Source organism: Triticum urartu, chromosome 5A, assembly GCF_056163025.1.
Source record: "Triticum urartu cultivar PI428250 chromosome 5A, HENAU_Tu73, whole genome shotgun sequence".
Lineage (NCBI taxonomy): Eukaryota > Viridiplantae > Streptophyta > Magnoliopsida > Poales > Poaceae > Triticum > Triticum urartu.
Window position 1 is genome coordinate 494,343,005 of NC_141877.1, and position 20,972 is coordinate 494,363,976.

At 41.1% G+C, this 20,972-nt stretch overlaps 2 protein-coding genes across 2 annotated transcripts; one reads left to right on the forward strand and one right to left on the reverse strand.

The window, feature by feature from the left end:
• Positions 1-12,445: 12,445 nt before the first annotated feature.
• Positions 12,446-13,897, reverse strand: LOC147972217 (uncharacterized). Its single transcript, XM_087524261.1, has one exon. The coding sequence runs from the start codon at positions 13,895-13,897 to the stop codon at positions 12,446-12,448; it is 1,452 nt and encodes a 483-aa protein (XP_087380387.1).
• A 3,625-nt stretch (positions 13,898-17,522) lies between these two features.
• Positions 17,523-18,049, forward strand: LOC147972218 (uncharacterized). Its single transcript, XM_087522992.1, has one exon. The coding sequence runs from the start codon at positions 17,618-17,620 to the stop codon at positions 17,855-17,857; it is 240 nt and encodes a 79-aa protein (XP_087379118.1). The 5' UTR covers positions 17,523-17,617; the 3' UTR covers positions 17,858-18,049.
• The last annotated feature ends 2,923 nt before the right edge of the window (positions 18,050-20,972 follow it).

A 20,972-nucleotide genomic window follows, 5' to 3' on the forward strand; every position in this document is an offset into this window, starting at 1 on the left:
TTTGGTGGATAATATGTTAGCTAATTGCTGGTTGGAGGGGTAGTTACTCTCCTTTTTGGGGGAAATTATTTAGATTAAATCTTTCTAGCTATTATTCCTATACATATGCTTTCTTTCATTGGTTTTCCCAAGTGAGCCATTAGCTTAATGAACTCTCTAGTGGCTAACTGTAGAACTGCACACACCGGCTAGTTCACCCAAAATTTCAAGCTGATGAGAAAAGATGGGTGACGCATTTATATTTCAACACCCCCTCCCCTTACGGGTGGCCCTTTCAGACCTAAACGTGGACCGAAAGTGAGCTGTAATTTTTTATTTTTAAATTACGTCAACCGGGTCTAGAATTCAAGACCTCTTGGCTCTGATACCATATTAAATATATGCTCTACCAACTCATCCAAAAGTCCAAACTATGGGAGAGGGCCGGAGATTATACTCCAACACTTAGACTACCCATAATGGGAGTAACACATGTAGTAATATCACACATATCTAGATAAAATAGATGATGTGGCAAACAATAAATGAAGAAAGAGAGGAAAGTGGTAACATAGCTAATTACTAGTAGTATGAGTAACATCACATATATCAAGTCAAGATGAGTCTATAACCTAATAAATTAAGTATTGCATGTTACCACACATATGTTACTCCTCACTATAGAGGTAGTAACTAGTACTCCCTCCGTACCGAAAAACATGTCACGGCGGCATTTTTGCAATTTAGCCCTTGTGGTTTTCCGGACCAAACCCGCGGTGCTCTGTCTCCTTCCTCACTCTTCTCCGACGCCGGTCGATTTGGTCGCGCCTCCCTTGCCCTTGCCCCCGCCGCCGCACGCCGCCCCCACCTCCCCCCTGTGCCACCCCACGCGGTGGTTTCCGTCGTCTCCGCCCGCCGCCTCGTTCCCCTTTGCTCGCCGGCCATGAAGGTTTGATTTTTTTGGAGACCATTGTCTGGAGTCCTCGCTCTCCTTCCACCTCTGTCCATCGTCAACCACCTCCTCACCTTCGACCACGAAGCTCGCCCCCTCCATGACGCCATCGAGTGATACGTCTCCAACATATCTATAATTTTTTATTGCTCCATGCTATATTTTCTATTGTTTTGGGCAATATTGGGCTTTATTATCCACTTTTATATTACTTTTGGGACTAACCTATTAACCAGAGGCCCAGCCTAGATTTGTTGTTTTATGCCTATTTCAGTGTTTCGAAGAAAAGATCAGACGGAGTCGAAACGGAACGAAATCAACTGGAGAAGTTATTTTTGGAAGGAAACACACCTGATGAACTTGGACCCCGCATCAAAGGAGACACGAGGTGCTCACGAGGGTGGGGGCGCCCCCCCTAGGGCGCGCCCCCTGTCTCATGGGATCCCCGTGGCTCCTCCGATGTCCTCCCTGCACCCATATATCCCCACGTGACCTAAAACTTCCATGACACACAATAGATCGGGAGTTCCGCCACCAGAAGCCTCCGTGGCCACCGAAAACCAACCTAGACCTGTTCCGGCACCCTGCCGGAGGGGGGAACCCTCACCAGTGGCCATCTTCATCATCCTGGTGCTCTCCATGATGAGGAGGGAGTAGTTCTCCCTTGGGGCTGAGGGTATGTACCAGTAGCTATGTGTTTGATCTCTCTCTCTCTCTCGTGTTCTTGAGATGATACGATCTTGATGTATCGCGAGCTTTGCTATTATATTTGGATCCTATGATGTTTCTTCCCCCCTCTACTCTCTTGTAATGAATTGAGTTTCCCCTTTGGAGTTATCTTATCGGATTGAGTCTTTAAATATTTGAGAACACTTGATGTATGTCTTGTTGTGGATATCTGTGGTGACAATGGGATACCGCGTGCCACTTGATGTATGTTAAGGTGACCAACTTGCGGGTTCATGAACCTATGCATAGGGGTTGGCACACGTTTTCGTCGTTATTCTCCGGTAGATCTTTGGGGCACTCTTTGAGGTTCTATGTGTTGGTTGAATAGATGAATTGAAATTGTGTGATGCATATCGTATAATCATGCCCACGGATACTTGAGGTGACATTGGAGTATCTAGGTGACATTAGGGTTTTGATTGATTTGTGTCTTAAGGTGTTATTCTAGTACGAACTCTAGGGCTGTTTGTGACACTTATAGGAATAGCCCAACAGATTGATTGGAAAGAATAACTTTGAGGTGGTTTCATACCCTACCATAATCTCTTTGTTCATTCTCCGCTATTAGTGACTTTGGAGTGACTCTTTGTTGCATGTTGAGGGATAGTTATGTGATCCAATTATGTTAGTATTGTTGAGAGGACTTACACTAGTGAAAGTATGAACCCTAGGCCTTGTTTCAACACATTGCAATACCGTTTACGCTCACTTTTATCACTTGCTACCTTGCTGTTTTTATTATTTCAGATTACAAAAACTATTATCTACTATCCATATTGCACTTGTATCACCATCTCTTCGCCGAACTAGTGCACCTATACAATTTACCATTGTATTGGGTGTGTTGGGGACACAAGAGACTCTTTGTTATTTGGTTGCAGGGTTGCTTGAGAGAGACCATCTTCATCCTACGCCTCCTACGGATTGATAAACCTTAGGTCATCCACTTGAGGGAAATTTGCTACTGTCCTACAAACCTGTGCACTTGCAGGCCCAACAACGTCTACAAGAAGAAGGTTGTGTAGTAGACATCAAGCTCTTTTCTGGCGCCGTTGCCGGGGAGGTGAGTGCTTGAAGGTATATCTTTAGATCTTGTAATCGAGTCTTTTAGTTTCTTGTTTTATCACTAGTTTAGTTTATAAAAGAAACTATAAAAAAATGGAATTGAGTTTGTCTCATACGCTTCACCTTTTTAATATCTTTCGTAACTATGATGGAGAGGATAATTGTGCTCAAGTGCTAGAAGAAGAAATCTATAAAATGGTTGGCACTAAATATTTGAATGATGAGCATGATTGCAATGTTGTTAGTACGAATTCTTTGAATATCCATAATACTAATGATGATTGCACTAGTATTGATGAAAATGCCTCCTATAAACATGTCAATTTTTGTGGAGTAGACTGGGTTTGCAAGTACACACCAAATAGGGAAGATAGATATTGCAAGAGGCATAAGTACTTAGAAACCAAATCGTTGCAAGAAAGCCTAGATGAGTGTGCTGAAAGATTCAATATTTTTCGTGCCCCTTGTGAACTTTGCAATGAACATGGTCATTTAAAGCTCCAATGCTATTTGTTTCATGATCAAGTCGTGTCCAAACATTGTGATAATTTGATTACCCTTGAGCATCATAAAGAGCTTAGCCTTCTTTTGGGTTATGAAGAAATGAAACGTATAACTGAGGGTATTCCAAAGTTTAATCTTGATAGAGTTCTTGATTTTGATCTAGAGAAAATTTATATGTATTGTGCGGTGAATTGCATTGATAATCCTTATATTGCCAACTACATAAAGAAAAGAAAACAATTAGAAGATGAAGAGAATACTAATGAAAGGGAAGAGACTTCCCAATATCCTCCGATTATTTCTTATGATGAATCAGGCAACGAGGAGGATCCTCCTATTCAACCAATCTCATTAATAAGGAGCTCCAAAAAGAGGATTGAACCCACACATGATGTGGTGAAGAAGAAGAAAAGAAAAAGGAAGAGAGGTAAAAAGGTATCTCTCCCAAATAAAGTTGCTCCTATTACTATTGTGCCTCATGAAAATATAATTTTGGAAGATAATGATACTTCTTATGATCTTGAAAATCTTTTTGGCACTTGCTTGGAAGAATATAATAATTGCTATACTATTGGTGCTATCCATGCTATTAATTATGAGAGTGATTATGCTTATGATACGAAAAGGCCCAAGCTTGGGGAAGCTATGTCTGATGAGGATGACATATTTGAGAATATATTTGCTGCAATTAATGTTTGTCCCAAGCTTGGGGATGCTATGTTTAATAATGATGATATTTTTAGTCTCCCAAGTTTTGATATGCAAGTTTATAATGATGATAGCATGCCTCCTACTTATGATGATTATTGTGATGATACTTATGCTATAAAAAGTAGTGATTATATTTATAAAACTTGTCATGATTATGATTACCCTTTTCCTGAACATTACTCTTTTAATGTGGAAACAATTTATAGTATTCAAGTCTCTTATGATACTCCCACTATTCCGATTAAGAAGAATTTTGCTTATGTTGAGAGTAATAAAATTTCTATGCTTGTAGATCATGAAAAGAATGCTTTAGGTGCTGGTTATATTGTTGAATTCATTCATGATTCTACTGAAAATTATTATGAGGGAGGAACATATGCTTGTAGGAATTGCAATAATACCAAGTTTCCTCTCTATGTGCTTAAAGTTTCAAAGTTATGCTTGCTTTGCCTTCCTATGCTAGTTGATTATTGTTCCCACAAGTTGTTTGCTCAAAAAATCCCTATGCATAGGAAGCATGTTAGACTTAAATGTGCTAGTCATATTCTTCATGATGCTCTCTTTATGTTTCAATTCTTACCCTTAATGTGAGCATCATTGAAATCATCATGCCTAGCTAGAGGCGTTAAACGATAGCGCTTATTGGTAGGCAACCCAATTTTATTTTAGTTCCTTACTTTTTGTTCCTGTTTAATAATAAATAATTCATCTAGACTCTGTTTAGATGTGGTTTTATGCTTTTAATTAGTGTTTGTTCCAAGTAGAACCCTTGGGAAGACTTGGGGAAAGTCTTGTTGATCATGCTGTCAAAAACAGAAACTTTAGCGCTCACGAGAATTGCTGCCATTTTTATTTGGAGAGTTATATTTAGTTAATTATTTTTGAATATGATTAATAGATAAATTACTCAGGTCCAGAAATTTATTTGAGAATTTTATGAGTTCCAGAAGTATACGTTTGATCCAGATTACTACAGACTGTTCTGTTCTTGACAGATTCTGCTTTTCGTGTGTTGTTTGCTTATTTTGATGAATCTATGGCCAGTAAAATAGTTTATAAACCATAGAGAAGTTGGAATACAGTAGGTTTAACACCAATATAAATAAATAATGAGTTCATTACAGTACCTTGAAGTGGTGATTTATTTTCTTATACTAATGGAGCTTACGAGTTTTCTGTTAAGTTTTGTGTTGTGAAGTTTTCAAGTTTTGGGTAAGGATTCAATGGACTATGGAATAAGGAGTGGCAAGAGCCTAATATTGGGGATGCCCAAGGCACCCCAAGGTAATATTCAAGGACAACCAAGAGCCTAAGCTTGGGGTTGCCCTGGAAGGCATCCCCTCTTTCGTCTTTGTTCATCGGTAACTTTACTTGGAGCTATATTTTTATTCACCACATGATATGTGTTTTGCTTGGAGCATCAATTTATTTTGTTAAGATTTTCTTAATGTTATTTAGAACAATGTTTTTCATCTTTTATTTCAATAAAAGTGGCATTAATAGTCTTTACTATGCCTATGTTACAAGTATACATGTTGCTGTTTGAAAACAGAAAGTTTACCGCTGTTGCAATAATTCCCTAGAAAAGTAAGAATGTGATAAAATGTTGAAACCTTTTGCATATTAATCTCTGATAAATTTAATACAGTGGGAATTTTATTTAATAATTTTTGGAGCTAGGGAAGTATGGATGTTGCAGCATTCTTTACAGACTATCCTGTTTAGGCAGATTGCTGTTATGTTTGCATTGTTTGCATATGTTTGCTTCTTTAATGATTCTATTTGAGGATAGGACTATTAAATATGCAGAGGCATTTAGTATGAAATGTTGAATAATAATTTTAGTGATTTGCTAGAGTATGATAAGGTTTTGGCAATGGTTTATACTAACTTATCTCACGAGTCCTTGTTGAGTTTTGTGTGGATGAAGCTTTCGAGATTTAGGGAGACCGGGATATGAGAGGAATTAAGGAGACACAAAAACTCAAGATTGGGGATGCCCAAGGCACCCCAAGATAATATTTCAAGAAGTCTCAAGCATCTAAGCTTGGGGATGCCCGGTTGGCATCCCACCTTTCTTCTTCAACAACTATCGGTTAGTATCGGTTGATCCTAAGTTTTTGCTTCTTCACATGATGTTTGCTGTTCTTAGATGTCATTTTATTTTGCTTTGCTTGCTGTTTGAATAGAATACCAAGATCTGGAATTATTAAATGTTAGAGAGTCTTCACATGGTTGCATAATTATTCGACTACTCGTTGATCTTCACTTATATCTTTCGGAGTAGTTTGTCATTTGCTCTAGTGCTTCACTTATATATTTTAGAGCATGGTGGTAGTTTTATTTTGAAGAAATAGATGAACTCTCATGCTTCACTTATATCATTCTGAGAGTCTTAATAGCATGGTAATTTGCTTAAAATCCTAATATGCTAGGTATTCAAGAATAATAAAATTCTCTTATGAGTGTGTTGAATACTAAGAGAGGTTTGATACTTGATAATTGTTTTGAGATATGGAGATGGTGATATTAGAGTCATGCTAGTTGAGTAATTGTGAATTTGAGAGATACTTGTGTTGAAGTTTGTGATTCCCGTAGCATGCACGTATGGTGAACCGTTATGTGACGAAGTCGGAGCATGATTTATTTATTGATTGTCTTCCTTATGAGTGGCGGTCGGGGACGAGCAATGGTCTTTTCCTACCAATCTATCCCCCTAGGAGCATGCGCATAGTACTTTGTTTCGATAACTAATAGATTTTTGCAATAAGTATGTGAGTTCTTTATGACTAATGTTGAGTCCATGGATTATACGCACTCTCACCCTTCCACCATTGCTAGCCTCTCTAGTACCGCGCAACTTTCGCCGGTACCATACACCCACCATATACCTTCCTCAAAACAGCCACCATACCTACCTATTATGGCATTTCCATAGCCATTCCGAGATATATTGCCATGGAACTTTCCATCGTTCCATTATCATGACACATTCATCATTGTCATATTGCTTAGCAGGATCATGTAGTTGACATAGTATTTGTGGCAAAGCCACCGTTCATAATTCTTTCATACATGTCACTCTTGATTCATTGCATATCCCGGTACACCGCCGGAGGCATTCATATAGAGTCATATCTTGTTCTAAGTATCGAGTTGTAATTCTTGAGTTGTAAGTAAATAAAAGTGTGATGATTATCATTATTAGAGCATTGTCCCAGTGAGGAAAGGATGATGGAGACTATGATTCCCCCACAAGTCAGGATGAGACTCCGGACGAAAAATAAATAAAAGAGGCCAAAGAAGCCCAAATAAAAAAAGAGAAAGAAAAGAGGCCAAAAAAAGAAGAGAAAAGGCCCAAATAAAAAAATAAAAAAAAGAGAGAAAAAAAGGGAGAAGGGACAATGCTACTATCCTTTTACCACACTTGTGCTTCAAAGTAGCACCTTGATCTTCATGATAGAGAGTTTCCTATGTTGTCACTTTCATATACTAGTGGGAATCTTTCATTATAGAACTTGGCTTGTATATTCCAATGATGGGCTTCCTCAAAATGCCCTAGGTCTTCGTGAGCAAGCGACTTGGATGCACACCCACTTAGTTTCTTTTGTTAAGCTTTCATACACTTATAGCTCTAGTGCATCCGTTGCATGGCAATCCCTACTCACTCACATTGATATCTATTTATGGGCATCTCCATAGCCTGTTGATACGCCTAGTTGATGTGAGACTATCTTCTCCCTTTTTGTCTTCTCCACAACCACCATTCTATTCCACCTATAGTGCTATGTCCATGGCTCACGCTCATGTATTGCGTGAAGATTGAAAAAGTTTGAGAACATCAAAAGTATGAAACAATTGCTTGGCTTGTCATCGGGGTTGTGCATGATTTAAATACTTTGTGTGGTGAAGATGGAGCATAGCTAGACTATATGATTTTGTAGGGATAGCTTTCTTTAGCCATGTTATTTTGAGAAGACATGATTGCTATGTTAGTATGCTTGAAGTATTATTATTATTATGTCAATATGAACTTTTGTCTTGAATCTTTTGGTTCTGAATATTCATGCCATAATTAAGAAGAATTACATTAAAATTATGCCAAGTAGCACTTCGCATCAAAAATTCCTTTTTATCATTTACCTACTCGAGGACGAGCAGGAATTAAGCTTGGGGATGCTTGATACATCTCCAACGTATCTATAATTTGTTATTGCTCCATGCTATATTATCTACTGTTTTGGGCAATATTGGGCTTTATTATCCACTTTTATATTACTTTTGGGACTAACCTATTAACCGGAGGCCCAGCCCAGATTTGTTGTTTTATGCCTATTTCAGTGTTTCGAAGAAAAGGAATATCAGATGGAGTCGAAACGGAACGAAATCAACTGGAGAAGTTATTTTTGGAAGGAAACACACCTGATGAACTTGGACCCCACGTCAGAGGAGACACGAGGTGCTCATGAGGGTGGGGGCGCCCCCCCCCCAGGGCGCGCCCCCCTGTCTCGTGGGACCCCCGTGGCTCCTCCGACGTCCTCCCTGCACCCATATATACCCACGTGACCTAAAACTTCCATAATGCACAATAGATTGGGAGTTCCACCGCCAGAAGCCTCCGTAGCCACCGAAAACCAATCTAGACCTGTTCCGGCACCCTGCCGGAGGGGGGAACCCTCACCGGTGTCCATCTTCATCATCCTGGTGCTCTCCATGACGAGGAGGGAGTAGTTCTCCCTCGGGGCTGAGGGTATGTACCAGTAGCTATGTGTTTGATCCCTCTCTCTCTCTCGTGTTCTTGAGATGATACGATCTTGATGTATCGCGAGCTTTGCTATTATATTTGGATCCTATGATGTTTCTTCCCCCCTCTACTCTCTTGTAATGAATTGAGTTTCCCCTTTGGAGTTATCTTATCGGATTGAGTCTTTTAAGATTTGAGAAAACTTGATGTATGTCTTGCTGTGGATATCTGTGGTGACAATGGGATACCGCGTGCCACTTGATGTATGTTAAGGTGACCAACTTGCGGGTTCATGAACCTATGCATAGGTGTTGGCACACGTTTTCGTCGTGATTCTCCGGTAGATCTTTGGGGCACTCTTTGAGTTTCTATGTGTTGGTTGAATAGATGAATTGAGATTGTGTGATGCATATCGTATAATCATGCCCACGGATACTTGAGGTGACATTGGAGTATCTAGGTGACATTAGGGTTTTCATTGATTTGTGTCTTAAGGTGTTATTCCAGTACGAACTCTAGGGCTGTTTGTGATACTTATAGGAATAGCCCAACGGATTGATTGGAAAGAATAACTTTGAGGTGGTTTCGTACCCTACCATAATCTCTTCGTTCATTCTCCGCTATTAGTGACTTTGGAGTGACTCTTTGTTGCATGTTGAGGGATAGTTATGTGATCCAATTATGTTAGTATTATTGAGATGACTTACACTAGTGAAAGTATGAACCCTAGGCCTTGTTTCAACACATTGCAATACCGTTTACGCTCACTTTTATCACTTGCTACCTTGCTGTTTTTATTATTTCAGATTACAAAAACTATTATCTACTATCCATATTGCACTTGTATCACCATATCTTCGCCGAACTAGTGCACCTATACAATTTACCATTGTATTGGGTGTGTTGGGGACACAAGAGACTCTTTGTTATTTGGTTGCAGGGTTGCTTGAGAGAGACCATCTTCATCCTACGCCTTCTACAGATTGATAAACCTTAGGTCATCCACTTGAGGGAAATTTTCTACTGTCCTATAAACCTGTGCACTTGCAGGCCCAACAACGTCTACAAGAAGAAGGTTGTGTAGTAGACATCATCGACCAAGGTGGAGGAGCTCAGGTGCCCCTTTTGTGCTTGCTAATACAATTGACAGGATGGAATGAGTTGCTTTCTACTGCAATTGACGGGATGGATTGAGTTGCCGGAGTGGAGGTGCCTTGGCGGAGAGGAAGGAGATGAGCTCAGTTGGATTGAGTGGCCGGATTGGAGCGGTCAAACAGCGAGGCTCCGATGTGCACGCCCGCCGATGGCGGCGAAGCAGAGCACCAATGCGCTCGTCTGTATTCAGGTCAGGGGAGGTGGTCGACAAGCGAGAAGACAGGCGAATGAATGATTTCTGGAGCTAGTTGATATGCATGTCATGGGAGGTGAGCTGCGAGGAGAGCAGGGTATACGCGCGCGCGAGGGAGCAGCTTGAATCGATGACCCTGTCGGCAGTGGAAGTGACCGGAGACGAGGTGGCGCTCGGGGATGGATATGGAGATGGATGGGTGAGGAAAAAGAGGTAGTCTTTGTGCTTGCTCCCTAGTACTGCAATTGACAAATCAACTCTGAGTGAAAAGGTACCACTTTTCTGAGTAAACTCAAGTTCATGTGCTTCAGTAATTATTTGTTGAAGATATACTCAAGTTCATGGTTCGGTAGTTGATGCTCTAGTTATACTCAAGTCTGTATTATACAGAGATGCTCTAGTACAAAGGAGAAGAGTGACCTGTAGTTCATGTTGATCAACAAAATTATAGCCAATAAAGTTGATACACATGTTGACCTGTAGGAGTATATGGCAATTCACAACAATCATGTTATGCTCAATTCTTGGTGCTGCTATTTTCAGTTTGTAAAATTAGAGTGCTGAAGAACAGTATTTTCCATTTTGAAACTGAAAATAAGCTGTCAAAACTGAAAGAAATTGGAGTACCGAAGATCTGCTTGTACTGTCATTTTTCTGTTTGAATTGTGCACCAAAAGAAACTGTTGACAATCCATGAGGTTTTCTTAGATGCAAAAAAGTTCTGTTTGTTGTGTGTAAAAAAGTAGTGTGCATATCTTTGAGACATCTTGGAAAATATGCAGAGTAGCTGTTGATGTTGATCTCCAGCATGTATGCAGAGTAGTTGTTTACTGAATTTTAGGAGTAAACTAACTGAAGCAAATTCTAGAATGACTGAATTTTTAGCCAAGTTTGTTTCTGAACTACATTATTCTAATTAATTCAAATTAATCCAAATAAATTTGTTCACTGTAGATCCAGTAGATTAATGTGATTCACTTTAGAACAAATTGCTGCATCATTGCTATTATATTATCCTTTCCTCTCCACTTTAATGAGAGGAAAGGAATGATCATACATACCCAAGGTAAGCTCAGCAGCTCAGCCACTCAGGGCCAGTGTCTTGTCTCCTCTGTCCCTCTCCCTCAAAATGCACCACTGATGCAAATATCTTTACATGCAGATTGCCTGGTCCGACAAAAGCTTTGCTTAACTTATTAATCAATTAAAGCAAAAGATGAAGGTGCTAGTGAAGCAGCCTTTCATGCTAATCCCCTCATCTACAAAAAAAATGGTCAAAGCATCTGTTGATTTGCCCACTGCTGGGTGACACTGCTTTTGCCAGGACCATAGAAAATATTTGCCTCCTGGCCTATCTTTATTGCACATCAATTCATCATAGTTTTGCCTCCTGGCCTATCTTTCTACATAAATGCACGGCAATTCGGCACAAAACTGGTTCAAATTATCCTGCCATCATTGCTGCATCAATGTGATTCACTTTAGAACAAATTGTTGCATCATTTTAGTTCTGGTAGATTTCTTGGACTTAAGATTTCAAGACCATGGCATGGAGTAGTTGTGGTATATTTAACTCTAGGTGGGTGAAAAGCTACTACGTAGTGTCTCTAGTAAAATTGGTTGATAGCACCTCTCTGTCTAAGAAAAAAGAGTTAGTTGATCCGTCAGACCACCGTCAAAACAAGCAGAGGGTTAGTTGACCTGATCAGCTCTTATCCCTCTTCCACAAAGTCCTGATGGACTAGTGAAACATGGAAATCTTAACAAGTGCAGTGTCCAGAAATCTGTAAAGCCAACTCCCTAATTGTTCATCTTTGTATGCTCACATGACAGTCTGTACCATAACATGCAACGCAATCTTCAGAAAGAAAATGAGGACTGTACAATTAGTATGTTAGGTTATCAACTCTTGTTCACTGAATTCTGCTCAAGGAAACATTGTTGTTTAACACATGTAGGTGAAAGTTGGGCCCCTTTCAGTTTCCCCCATGGGTTTTGGAACATGGGCATGGGGCAACCAGCTGCTTTGGGGCAACAAAGCGAAAGGCTGCTCGGCAACTTTATCCGCGAGTGCCAAGGTTTGGATTATTGGATTGCATAATCCAAATATTTTTAAATTAATTCAAATAACTAAAATTAATCCAAATCAATTCAAATTCCAAATAACCCAAATTCCAATAAATTCCAACAAGGAGTTTATATACAAGGATTAGACAAGGCATACACAAGGGCATGACATAAGGGCATCTTTGTCCCCTCTTGACACAAGATTACACAAGACATACACAAGGAGCACCTGACTACATGACATAAGGGCCTCTTTGTCCCCTCTTGACTACATTATTTTCCTTTCTCTGGCCACTTCTTCCCTTCCCTTCCCTTTACTTTTCTTTATTTTCCCTTCTCTAGCTAATTATTTCCTTTCATTTTCTTTTCCTATTGCAATTTCCATTTCTTCTATAGTGGCCCTAGTATCAACAACTATCTGACTGTCACAATATACACTGATTATTTCCATTCCAGCATTCTGAAAGCGATTCTTGTGCAAGTGGGGCAACTTATATTGATTTCCTCTTTTGTCTTTCATAACTTCAAACATAACTTCTTCTAATGTGATAAAGCTTTTGTGCAACTTGTCGGGATCGTAGTTCTCGAATTCCTCTTCCACACCCTGTACCAGTTTCTGGATGTTTGTAGGTGACCTACAGTCGGTTAGAGACTGGAAAGAGTTATGGAAGCAAAGGTCCAAACAATTTAAATCAGAGCTATTTGGGGGCTGTTGTAGCAATCGGATGTCAAGATTAGTTTGTTCCACAGCTTCTCGAGAAGCTACATCATTGGGAAGGACATGAGGCTTTGTGTTATCCTGTTGGATGAATATTGTTTCTCCCTCATCATCGTCAGGCCACTTATCCCGAATTGTCGGGATAACCTTATTGATTAGATAATCTCTGCACACAGGCCTGGTTACTTTCACTGATGTCAACACTTTTGTTCCCTTTGTTCTGTTCTGACTTGTCCGCTTCGCCTCAGTCTCTTCGACAAATGCCCAAATGACGATATTCCCATCGAATGTTAGATCCCCCTCATTGTTATATCGAGGCCTGGCAACAGCTGTGAGGAACATTACCTTCCCAATGTTGTGAGTGTTTGACACGGTGCGCTTCGGTTCAGGTTCTCCTGGAAGTACATAGTAACTATGCTTCACTCTCGTCATGTCAAACCACTTCTCATCGATGTGAACCATATTCGTCATTGGTTTGAACATAGCCCGAGAAGTTGAGATCGAATTGTCATCGACCATGGACATACAAAATTTCAATCTCACAAGCTTGTTCTCTAGCTTGAGGTGAGGCTTCACGGTGCTTGTGATGCGGTTGAGCTCATTCAACTGGAACCTCTTATGTAGGGTCGATCGGGCCACACCTAGAGACCGTGCCAGAGATTGAATAGTCCTTCTTTTATTCAGTGGGATTGTTGAGGTCCTCGCTAGATCCAGCCCCTTTCTCTTTCGGTCGGATCTTCCTGGCTTCTTGCTTGAGACATCTACTTCTTTGACATCAGAAATTTGCTTTTTGGCATCTTCCCAGATTCTTTCAACAGATCGTACACTTATGTCCAACAGGTTTGAGACTAGCAGCTTGTCGTCTGGTTGAACAGACCCATCTCTGAGCTCGATTACCAGCAAGGCGAAGTAAACACCATGCCTCTCCTTATCTGACAATTCTCTTCTTTTCTCTTGAAGTATCAAATTCATAACTTCATCCTCTTCCTCTTGAGCTTCATCCTCTTGCCCTTCATCTTCTTGAGGCATCTGATTCATAGCTTCATCGTCTTCGTCTTGAGGCATCAAGTTCAAATCCATAGCTCCATTATCTGCCACTTGATGTTCCTCCTCTTCAGGGATCCAATTCAAATTAATACCTTCATCGTCTTCCTCTTAAGGCATCAAGTTCAAATCAATAGTTTCATGTTCTTCCTTTTGAGGCATCAAGTTCAAATCCATAGTTATGTTTCCTGCCATCAATGACAAAAGATGAGTACACCATGGTACTATAACAAGAATATGCACACACAAAATGAGTATGCAAGTCAAACAAGAAATAGGTGCCATGGCACCATTTCTAGTTTGGTTGCCACGGTAGCCAAACAAGAAATGCTGCCATGGCAGCCTTTCTACAAATGGCTGTCATGGCACCATTTATAGAAAGGTTGCCATGGCAGCCAAACACTTTGCTCTAACCATAAGCCATTTTCTCTAGTTAGAGTAGTTAACAGAATTTTACTCTAGTTAGAGTAGTTTTGCTGAATTTTACTTGCTCATAGTACCATGCCTATGGTAGAAAAGTGTCAAGAAAAATATACTCCTATCAATAGAATCAAAATTGATTTATTACCTTTGCATATAAACTACTCCTAGTGAATTAGCATCAATAATTGTGATCAGAACTTTCTACTCCCCTTTACTGAAAAGAATTCAGTTAACACTGATCAATAACTGTGAGTACATCCTGAGATAAGAGATGTGCAACCAACATGCATGCATTTGTGTTTGATGAATCCCCTCCATCACCACACACAAAATAATTAGGGGATCATGTGTGAATCTCTGACGGCAATGTAAACTAAGATCATACTCCCCTTTACTGAAAAGAATTTAGTTAACACTATTTTGCAAAATTCTTGTTGTCAGTTAACTGAAACTACATCACATTCCAATCAATTTATGTTTGCTTATTTTTGTTTTCTCTCTCTACAGGAAATACTTTGGCATGGTATAGTTCGACCAACCACAGGACCAGATCAGTTAACCTACTCCCTTTAGTCTGCATCAAGGTATAGATCTTTTAACTGAATTTTAACAGTCTGGTGATGTTTTCACTAAACATAGCCATTTTACAGAAGTTGCTTTCATAAGTTGCAAACAGTACTCCAAACTGGCAGTATCAAACTGAATTTTGTACTCCAAACTTCAAAAACACCATGTTATGAAGCTGCTCCTTTGTAACAGCATGTTATGACTAAGAAATGAAGCTGCTCCTCAAATAATCTAAACCAGCTGAAATCATTGATGTTGCTGAAAATGGATTTATTGGAGGAATATCATCTGATATAGGCATTTCAGATAATCTAAACCAGCTGTTTGTTCAGAATTGGAGTGATCTTTGTTTGTTTTGCCAGTCCAAACAACACTTTGATTGGAATCAAAATTGGCTGGGAACAATGAATGTACAGAGTGTTCAGAGAGCATTAGAGCTAGGACACGTATTATCACAATGACCAACGACAGTTTCTGTATAACAATGAATGTAGTCCTACATGATTGAGTGCGCTCCATGATTGGCGTTGTCATGATTCAGTTAACAGTAAATCAATTTGACAAATTTTCATGTAGCAATTTTACTCTGATGGAGTACCTTCTCTGATGATATTGTCTCTGAATTTTCAGGTAGCAATTCTTCAGATTGCAATTAGCAGCAACAACAACAATACGAGCAGAGGATCAGCAGCATCAACACAGGCAGAGGAGCAGCAGCAGCAGCACAATCAATTGGATCAGCAACACGGCATGGTCACGGGCATAGGAGCAGCAACATCAACACGGGCGGAGGAGCAGCAACATCACGGTCTAGCTCCACCGGCGACAGGGGAGAAGCAGAGGAGAAACAGCCGTGCGGGCACGCGGACAGAGGAGAAGGAGCAGCACGGCGGCGCATGGGAGCTCGAAGAGGACTCGAGGGAGATAGAGGGGGACGCGCGCGAGCTCCTATCCACCGGATCGTGGAGGCTGGTTCCGGCGATGCCCGTAGGGGATCACGGCAGGAGGGATCGCGGTGGCGCACGGGAGGCAGCTCAAGGTGGACTCGCGGGAGCTGGAGGAGGAATCGCGGTAGCTCGAGGACGATGAGAGGGAGCTCCTGCTCCACCGGATCATGGTGGGAAATTCCGGTGACGCCCACACAGGTAGTCGTGGCGGGAGGTGATCGCGGCGGCGGCAGGTCAGGGCGGTGGTGGCGGAGCAGGTACTTGGCAACGGCATTGAAGGTACGTGGCGACGGAGGCACGACGGCGTCGGAGCACTTCCTGATGGGCGACAAATTGTGTAGCTTGGCGGCGTCGCCCCTGGCGACGCACGGGCGACGGCGGAGGAAGAAGACAGGGTGGAAGGACTTGTTTGCGACGGTTTTGAAACTATGGGGGCTTTTTTGCAAAATTAGCAATGAACTACATGTGCAACATGTTTTTCGGGACGGAGGGAGTACATGTTACTAGTTTATGTTACTACCCATTGTGGCTAGTCTTACTGCCTGTGGAGTGATAGTTTAGGAGAGAAAAAGGTTCATCTAGCCAATTGGCTCTCTGTATGTACAAAGAAAGAACGTGGTGGCTTGGGAATCCCAACCTGATCTTCTTGATTGGCTGTTGGGTCAAGAGGTATATCGTAAGGGAGGGTTCCAAACCAGTTATTAATTCCAGATGAGTTCAACCTATATATATATATATATATATATATATATATATATATATATATATATATATATATATATATATATACCTTCCGTTTGGCAGGTCAAAGTTCATCCTAGAATTCAGGGCTTCTTGTGGCTTTTTTCACAGAGCAAAATTATAACATGTGGCTTAAAGTATGTGTGCATTGCACTGAGATAGAGTTTGTTTTCCACTTCTTCGAATGTGCTGTTGCCAGGCAGGTGTCGGCGCTTTTTAAGCTGGTTTTTTTGTGTGTACGTATCTATAGCTTTGAGTGTTTCGCTAAACACTGGCTTTGCAATAAGAAGAACTTGCATCTTAATTAGTGGAGTTCTCATACAATACAGCCAAGCGTAGCCGGCATGCAGAACGGATGGAGCTTCACCTGCATACAGCTCTGCGCTGCACTGCAGTTTGACGCGTTTGATTTCAGCTTCTCCTTGAAGGCTAAGAACACCGAGCGCGCTCGTCAGGTTCGCTCGCCCACTGTATTGTCAAGGCCAAGGTGTGGCGTGCCGATCTTCACGACAAGAATCTCAGATTAAGGCAAAGCCACCGAGGCAAACGGCCCTTTCGTCTCCGTAAACATCACACTGAAAACAGAGTTAGCGTCAGTTTTTCTATTTATACCGACTCGACACACACACGTACGTCCAGCTGTGACTGTGAGACACATCGGCCGAAAATGGCGAGCGGCCGGCATCTAACCTAATATTAATCGGAGCGAGCACGGCAGCAGCCAGCACCTACGTCCTCAATGCACCTTTCCTCTTCTTCGCAGACAGCCCACTGGAATAGAATCAGTGCACCTCTGGTTCGAACCCTTTGTTCTCACCTTCAATTTCTCCATGCCGATTGGTCACTTGGTCAGCGCCTCAGCTCACGCGCCATTGGCAACCTCACCCGACCACCAGCACGTAGTACACCAGGCCGGTCGGCCGCCACCTCTATAAATACCCTTGTACACGGTGCTCACGGACGCTACACCAGTCAGTCCAAAAGCACAGCCAGTGCAAACTCGCGCGCGTCAAGTACGTTTTCTCCAGGGTTCGGGCGCGAAGCTACACCACTTGATCGATCCTCGCCAGCTGTGTGCATGATGGCATCGTCGGGGCGGCACACGGTGGCTCTCGCCGTGCTCGTGGTCTTCGTTCTGGTCGCCGGGGCGGGCCTTGTTGGCGAGGCGCGGCCGGAGCCGGTGGGGAGGAGCGGGCGCGGCTCGGCGGTGTACCCTGCGGCGTCGATGGTGGTGGTCACGGAGAAAGCGAGGGAGACAGTGGGGATGCTCATGCCGAGGCTGCCGGCCGGTCCCAGCAACAGGGGCGCCGGCCACTAGCTACGTACGTCGCCGGCGGACAGCTTCGATCGGTTGATCGGCTTGCAAGGCTCTGTAGACACGTATGTACACGGAGATGGTGTGAGTTAATTAGTGGGTAGGGTTGCCCTTCACGTCGTAATGATTGATTGAAGATACAATGACTCTTTGATATCCTCCTTCCGTTTCCTTCTCTCGTTGGAAGTTATTACTACGAAGATTATACAAGTATGATGACCTAGAGCGGTGCACACGAACTTGTAATGTATTTTCTCGCTGAAACACATTAGCAAATCGAGTTGTGATTCCTTTTCAGTGTTTTTTTTACCGATTTGAAGATGACTGACCGCGCATGCCACGTGGTGTGATCCTTTTTCAATTTGTTTGAACTTACTCGAGCTGTGATTCGTGTTCAATTTTTGAACTTACTCAAGCTGTGATTCTTCTTCGATTTGTTTGAACTTGCTCGACTTACTCGAGCTGTGATTACTTTTTTCAATATGTATGATTAAAGTTAGAGCTTGTCAGCGAAAATGGTTGAGACCATAATTGTTATGGATGACTTGTGCCCCCACGACGATCCTCGATCACTACTAAATCATGCACGTTCTATTGGCCCTAGAATGTGATTGTGCAAAAAGGAAAGAAAATAATGAAAACAAAAAGAATTGTATACCATTTCTGCTCGATGGACTTCTCAAGTTGCACCATTGATAATCTTAAAACAATGTTTGAGAACAACCTCATTATGGGCAGCAATCTGTCACTGAGCTAACCTACACGACGATCTCCTGTGACAACGACGAGAGCGAATTAATTGCGCACAACGCTTGTTCAAACACGGCGCGTACTGCTTCGCACTTAAGTAGCTTTTCTTTAGGATTTCGCAATTCAGTTTTTTAGGGGTATTTCGCACTTAAGTAGCTGCCTCGGCTGGGCTACACTGCGCGCTGTGCGCTAGCTGGGCTGGCTGGCAGCCTCAACCGGCTGGGCCTTTTCCTTTTCGTTCTTTTTTTTGTTTTCTTTTCTCGATTTTGAATTTCAATTTTATTCAAAAACCAAATTGCTCCAGATTATTAGAGGAAAAATTACATAGCATTATATTAATACTTAGGACTTAAGGAAAAAAGATTTCCTGTAAAAATAAAATTGGTACCCTTATTTGAAATAATGTAATTATTCCCTTTTGATTGAATTGATTCAAAAGTAAAATTCTCTCCATTCAGCCTGGGAAAAAAATTTGAGTCTCAAATTATTATTTGGTACTTCTTAAAAATACTTTTCTGACCAAATTAAATATTTGAATTGTCTTCCTATTTTATGGATATCAATTTACTCCCTAAATTCCATAAAAGAATCTGCCTAAATTCTGTCAGGGTTCATTTTAAACCCCAAACTGAATTTAGGGTTTCGATTAATATTTTGGATTTTATAAAAAAATAGTTCCAACCAAGAAATACTTGATAGCAGTCTCAAACAATTTTGTAGCTCCATTTTGGCATTTATAAATCATCCCTAAATGACAATTTAGGGTTCTGAATAATTCCAACGTTTTATTTTGTGCAACAATTTCACTCAAATCAATCAACTCCTAGTCAGAACTAGCTAAGATCAAGCAATCATAAGCAAAATTAAAAAAACATGGTCATAATTTATTTTTCCACATTTCTAATTTGGGATGTGGCAATTGCTCATTCTGGTACAACGCGAGAGGCACCATATCGAGAGATCTTTCATGTTCATAACAAGAGTTATGCTTGCATTTAGATGAAGTTGATAAAGGTGTAATGATCATTATTGTAAGGTGTTGCTTCTACCTTGGGAGAAAAAAATAAGAAAAGAGAAAGGATCCAAATAAAAAATGTGCCAAAGAGACACCAAAACAATGTAAGAGAGAGAAGGCGCGATACCATTACCCTTTTTGGAGTACACATGTAAAAGTGCTTCAAAGTAGCGCCAAGTGCTCATAGTAGTAATTTTCCATAGTTGTTTCAAAGTAGCACGACTTCATTGCATTTCATTGTTGACAGTTCATGAGTTTCATGTACACTAGTGGGGGATTTCACATTATAGAACTAGATTTTTACATTCCAATGATGAGCTTCCTCAAATGAGCTCTAGATCTTCATGAGCAAGCAAGGTTGATACACTTGCATTAGTTCATAGGAGAGATTTCATTCATATTTAGCTCCAGGTGCATCCTAGTTGTATGGCAATGCCTACTCCTTTCCCAATATCTATCATAAGGTCTTCCTCTTTTCCTAATGGACAACTGCATTGTAGCGAGACTTCTTGTTTTTCACTTCTTTGAAACCCACAAAATTAATTTCTCTTTGCCTTCATTATGGCATAAACTCACAATTGTGCTCAAATTCTGAAGAAGGTAAGATTGTGAAATAGAGCAAACATACAACAAGTGATTGTATTTGGTCTTGTATTGAGGGTTAGCCTAGAAGTGATTGTCATGTTAATATACCTTGCATTAATGATTATCATTGCTTACCCAATAAAATTTACATTCATTCTAAACCTTTGGCAGTGGTGACTTTGACTTGTTGCATTTGTTTATCAAAGACTATGTGGGGCCTTCTTTTGTATGCGTTGAGATAGTTGAAGATTGTTAATATAGACATTTGCCAAACATTTCTTTTATTACTTTAGACTCATCGTAAGTGTTACATCAGTTGACCAAGATCATGATTGGTACCATTCATATCCATAAACTTTTCTTTTGTTGTCATCTACATGCTCGAGGACCAGCTATTTGTATGGATCCTGAGGTGATTGGGGATGCTGATACATATCAAACATATCGATAATTTTTTCAGGTTTCATGCTACTTTGCTATCAATCCATACACTCTGGGCATATTTTTTACTACCTTCTATTGAGCATATTAATCCAGTGCATGTTTCTGTTTTTGGTGTTTTTGGAATTTCAGGAAAACATCACATAGAGTCCTCGAATAATATTAGAAAAAATAGGTTTCAAGTATTTTGCCCGGAGTGGACCATGTGCAAGGCCCACTCCAGGGGGCGCTCCTCCATTGCCTAGGCTCCTAGTGTAGGCACCCTGGCACCCAGGGGGCCTAGGGCCTGCGGGGTCCTCCTGGGTGCCTTCGGTGGCCGGTGGCTTA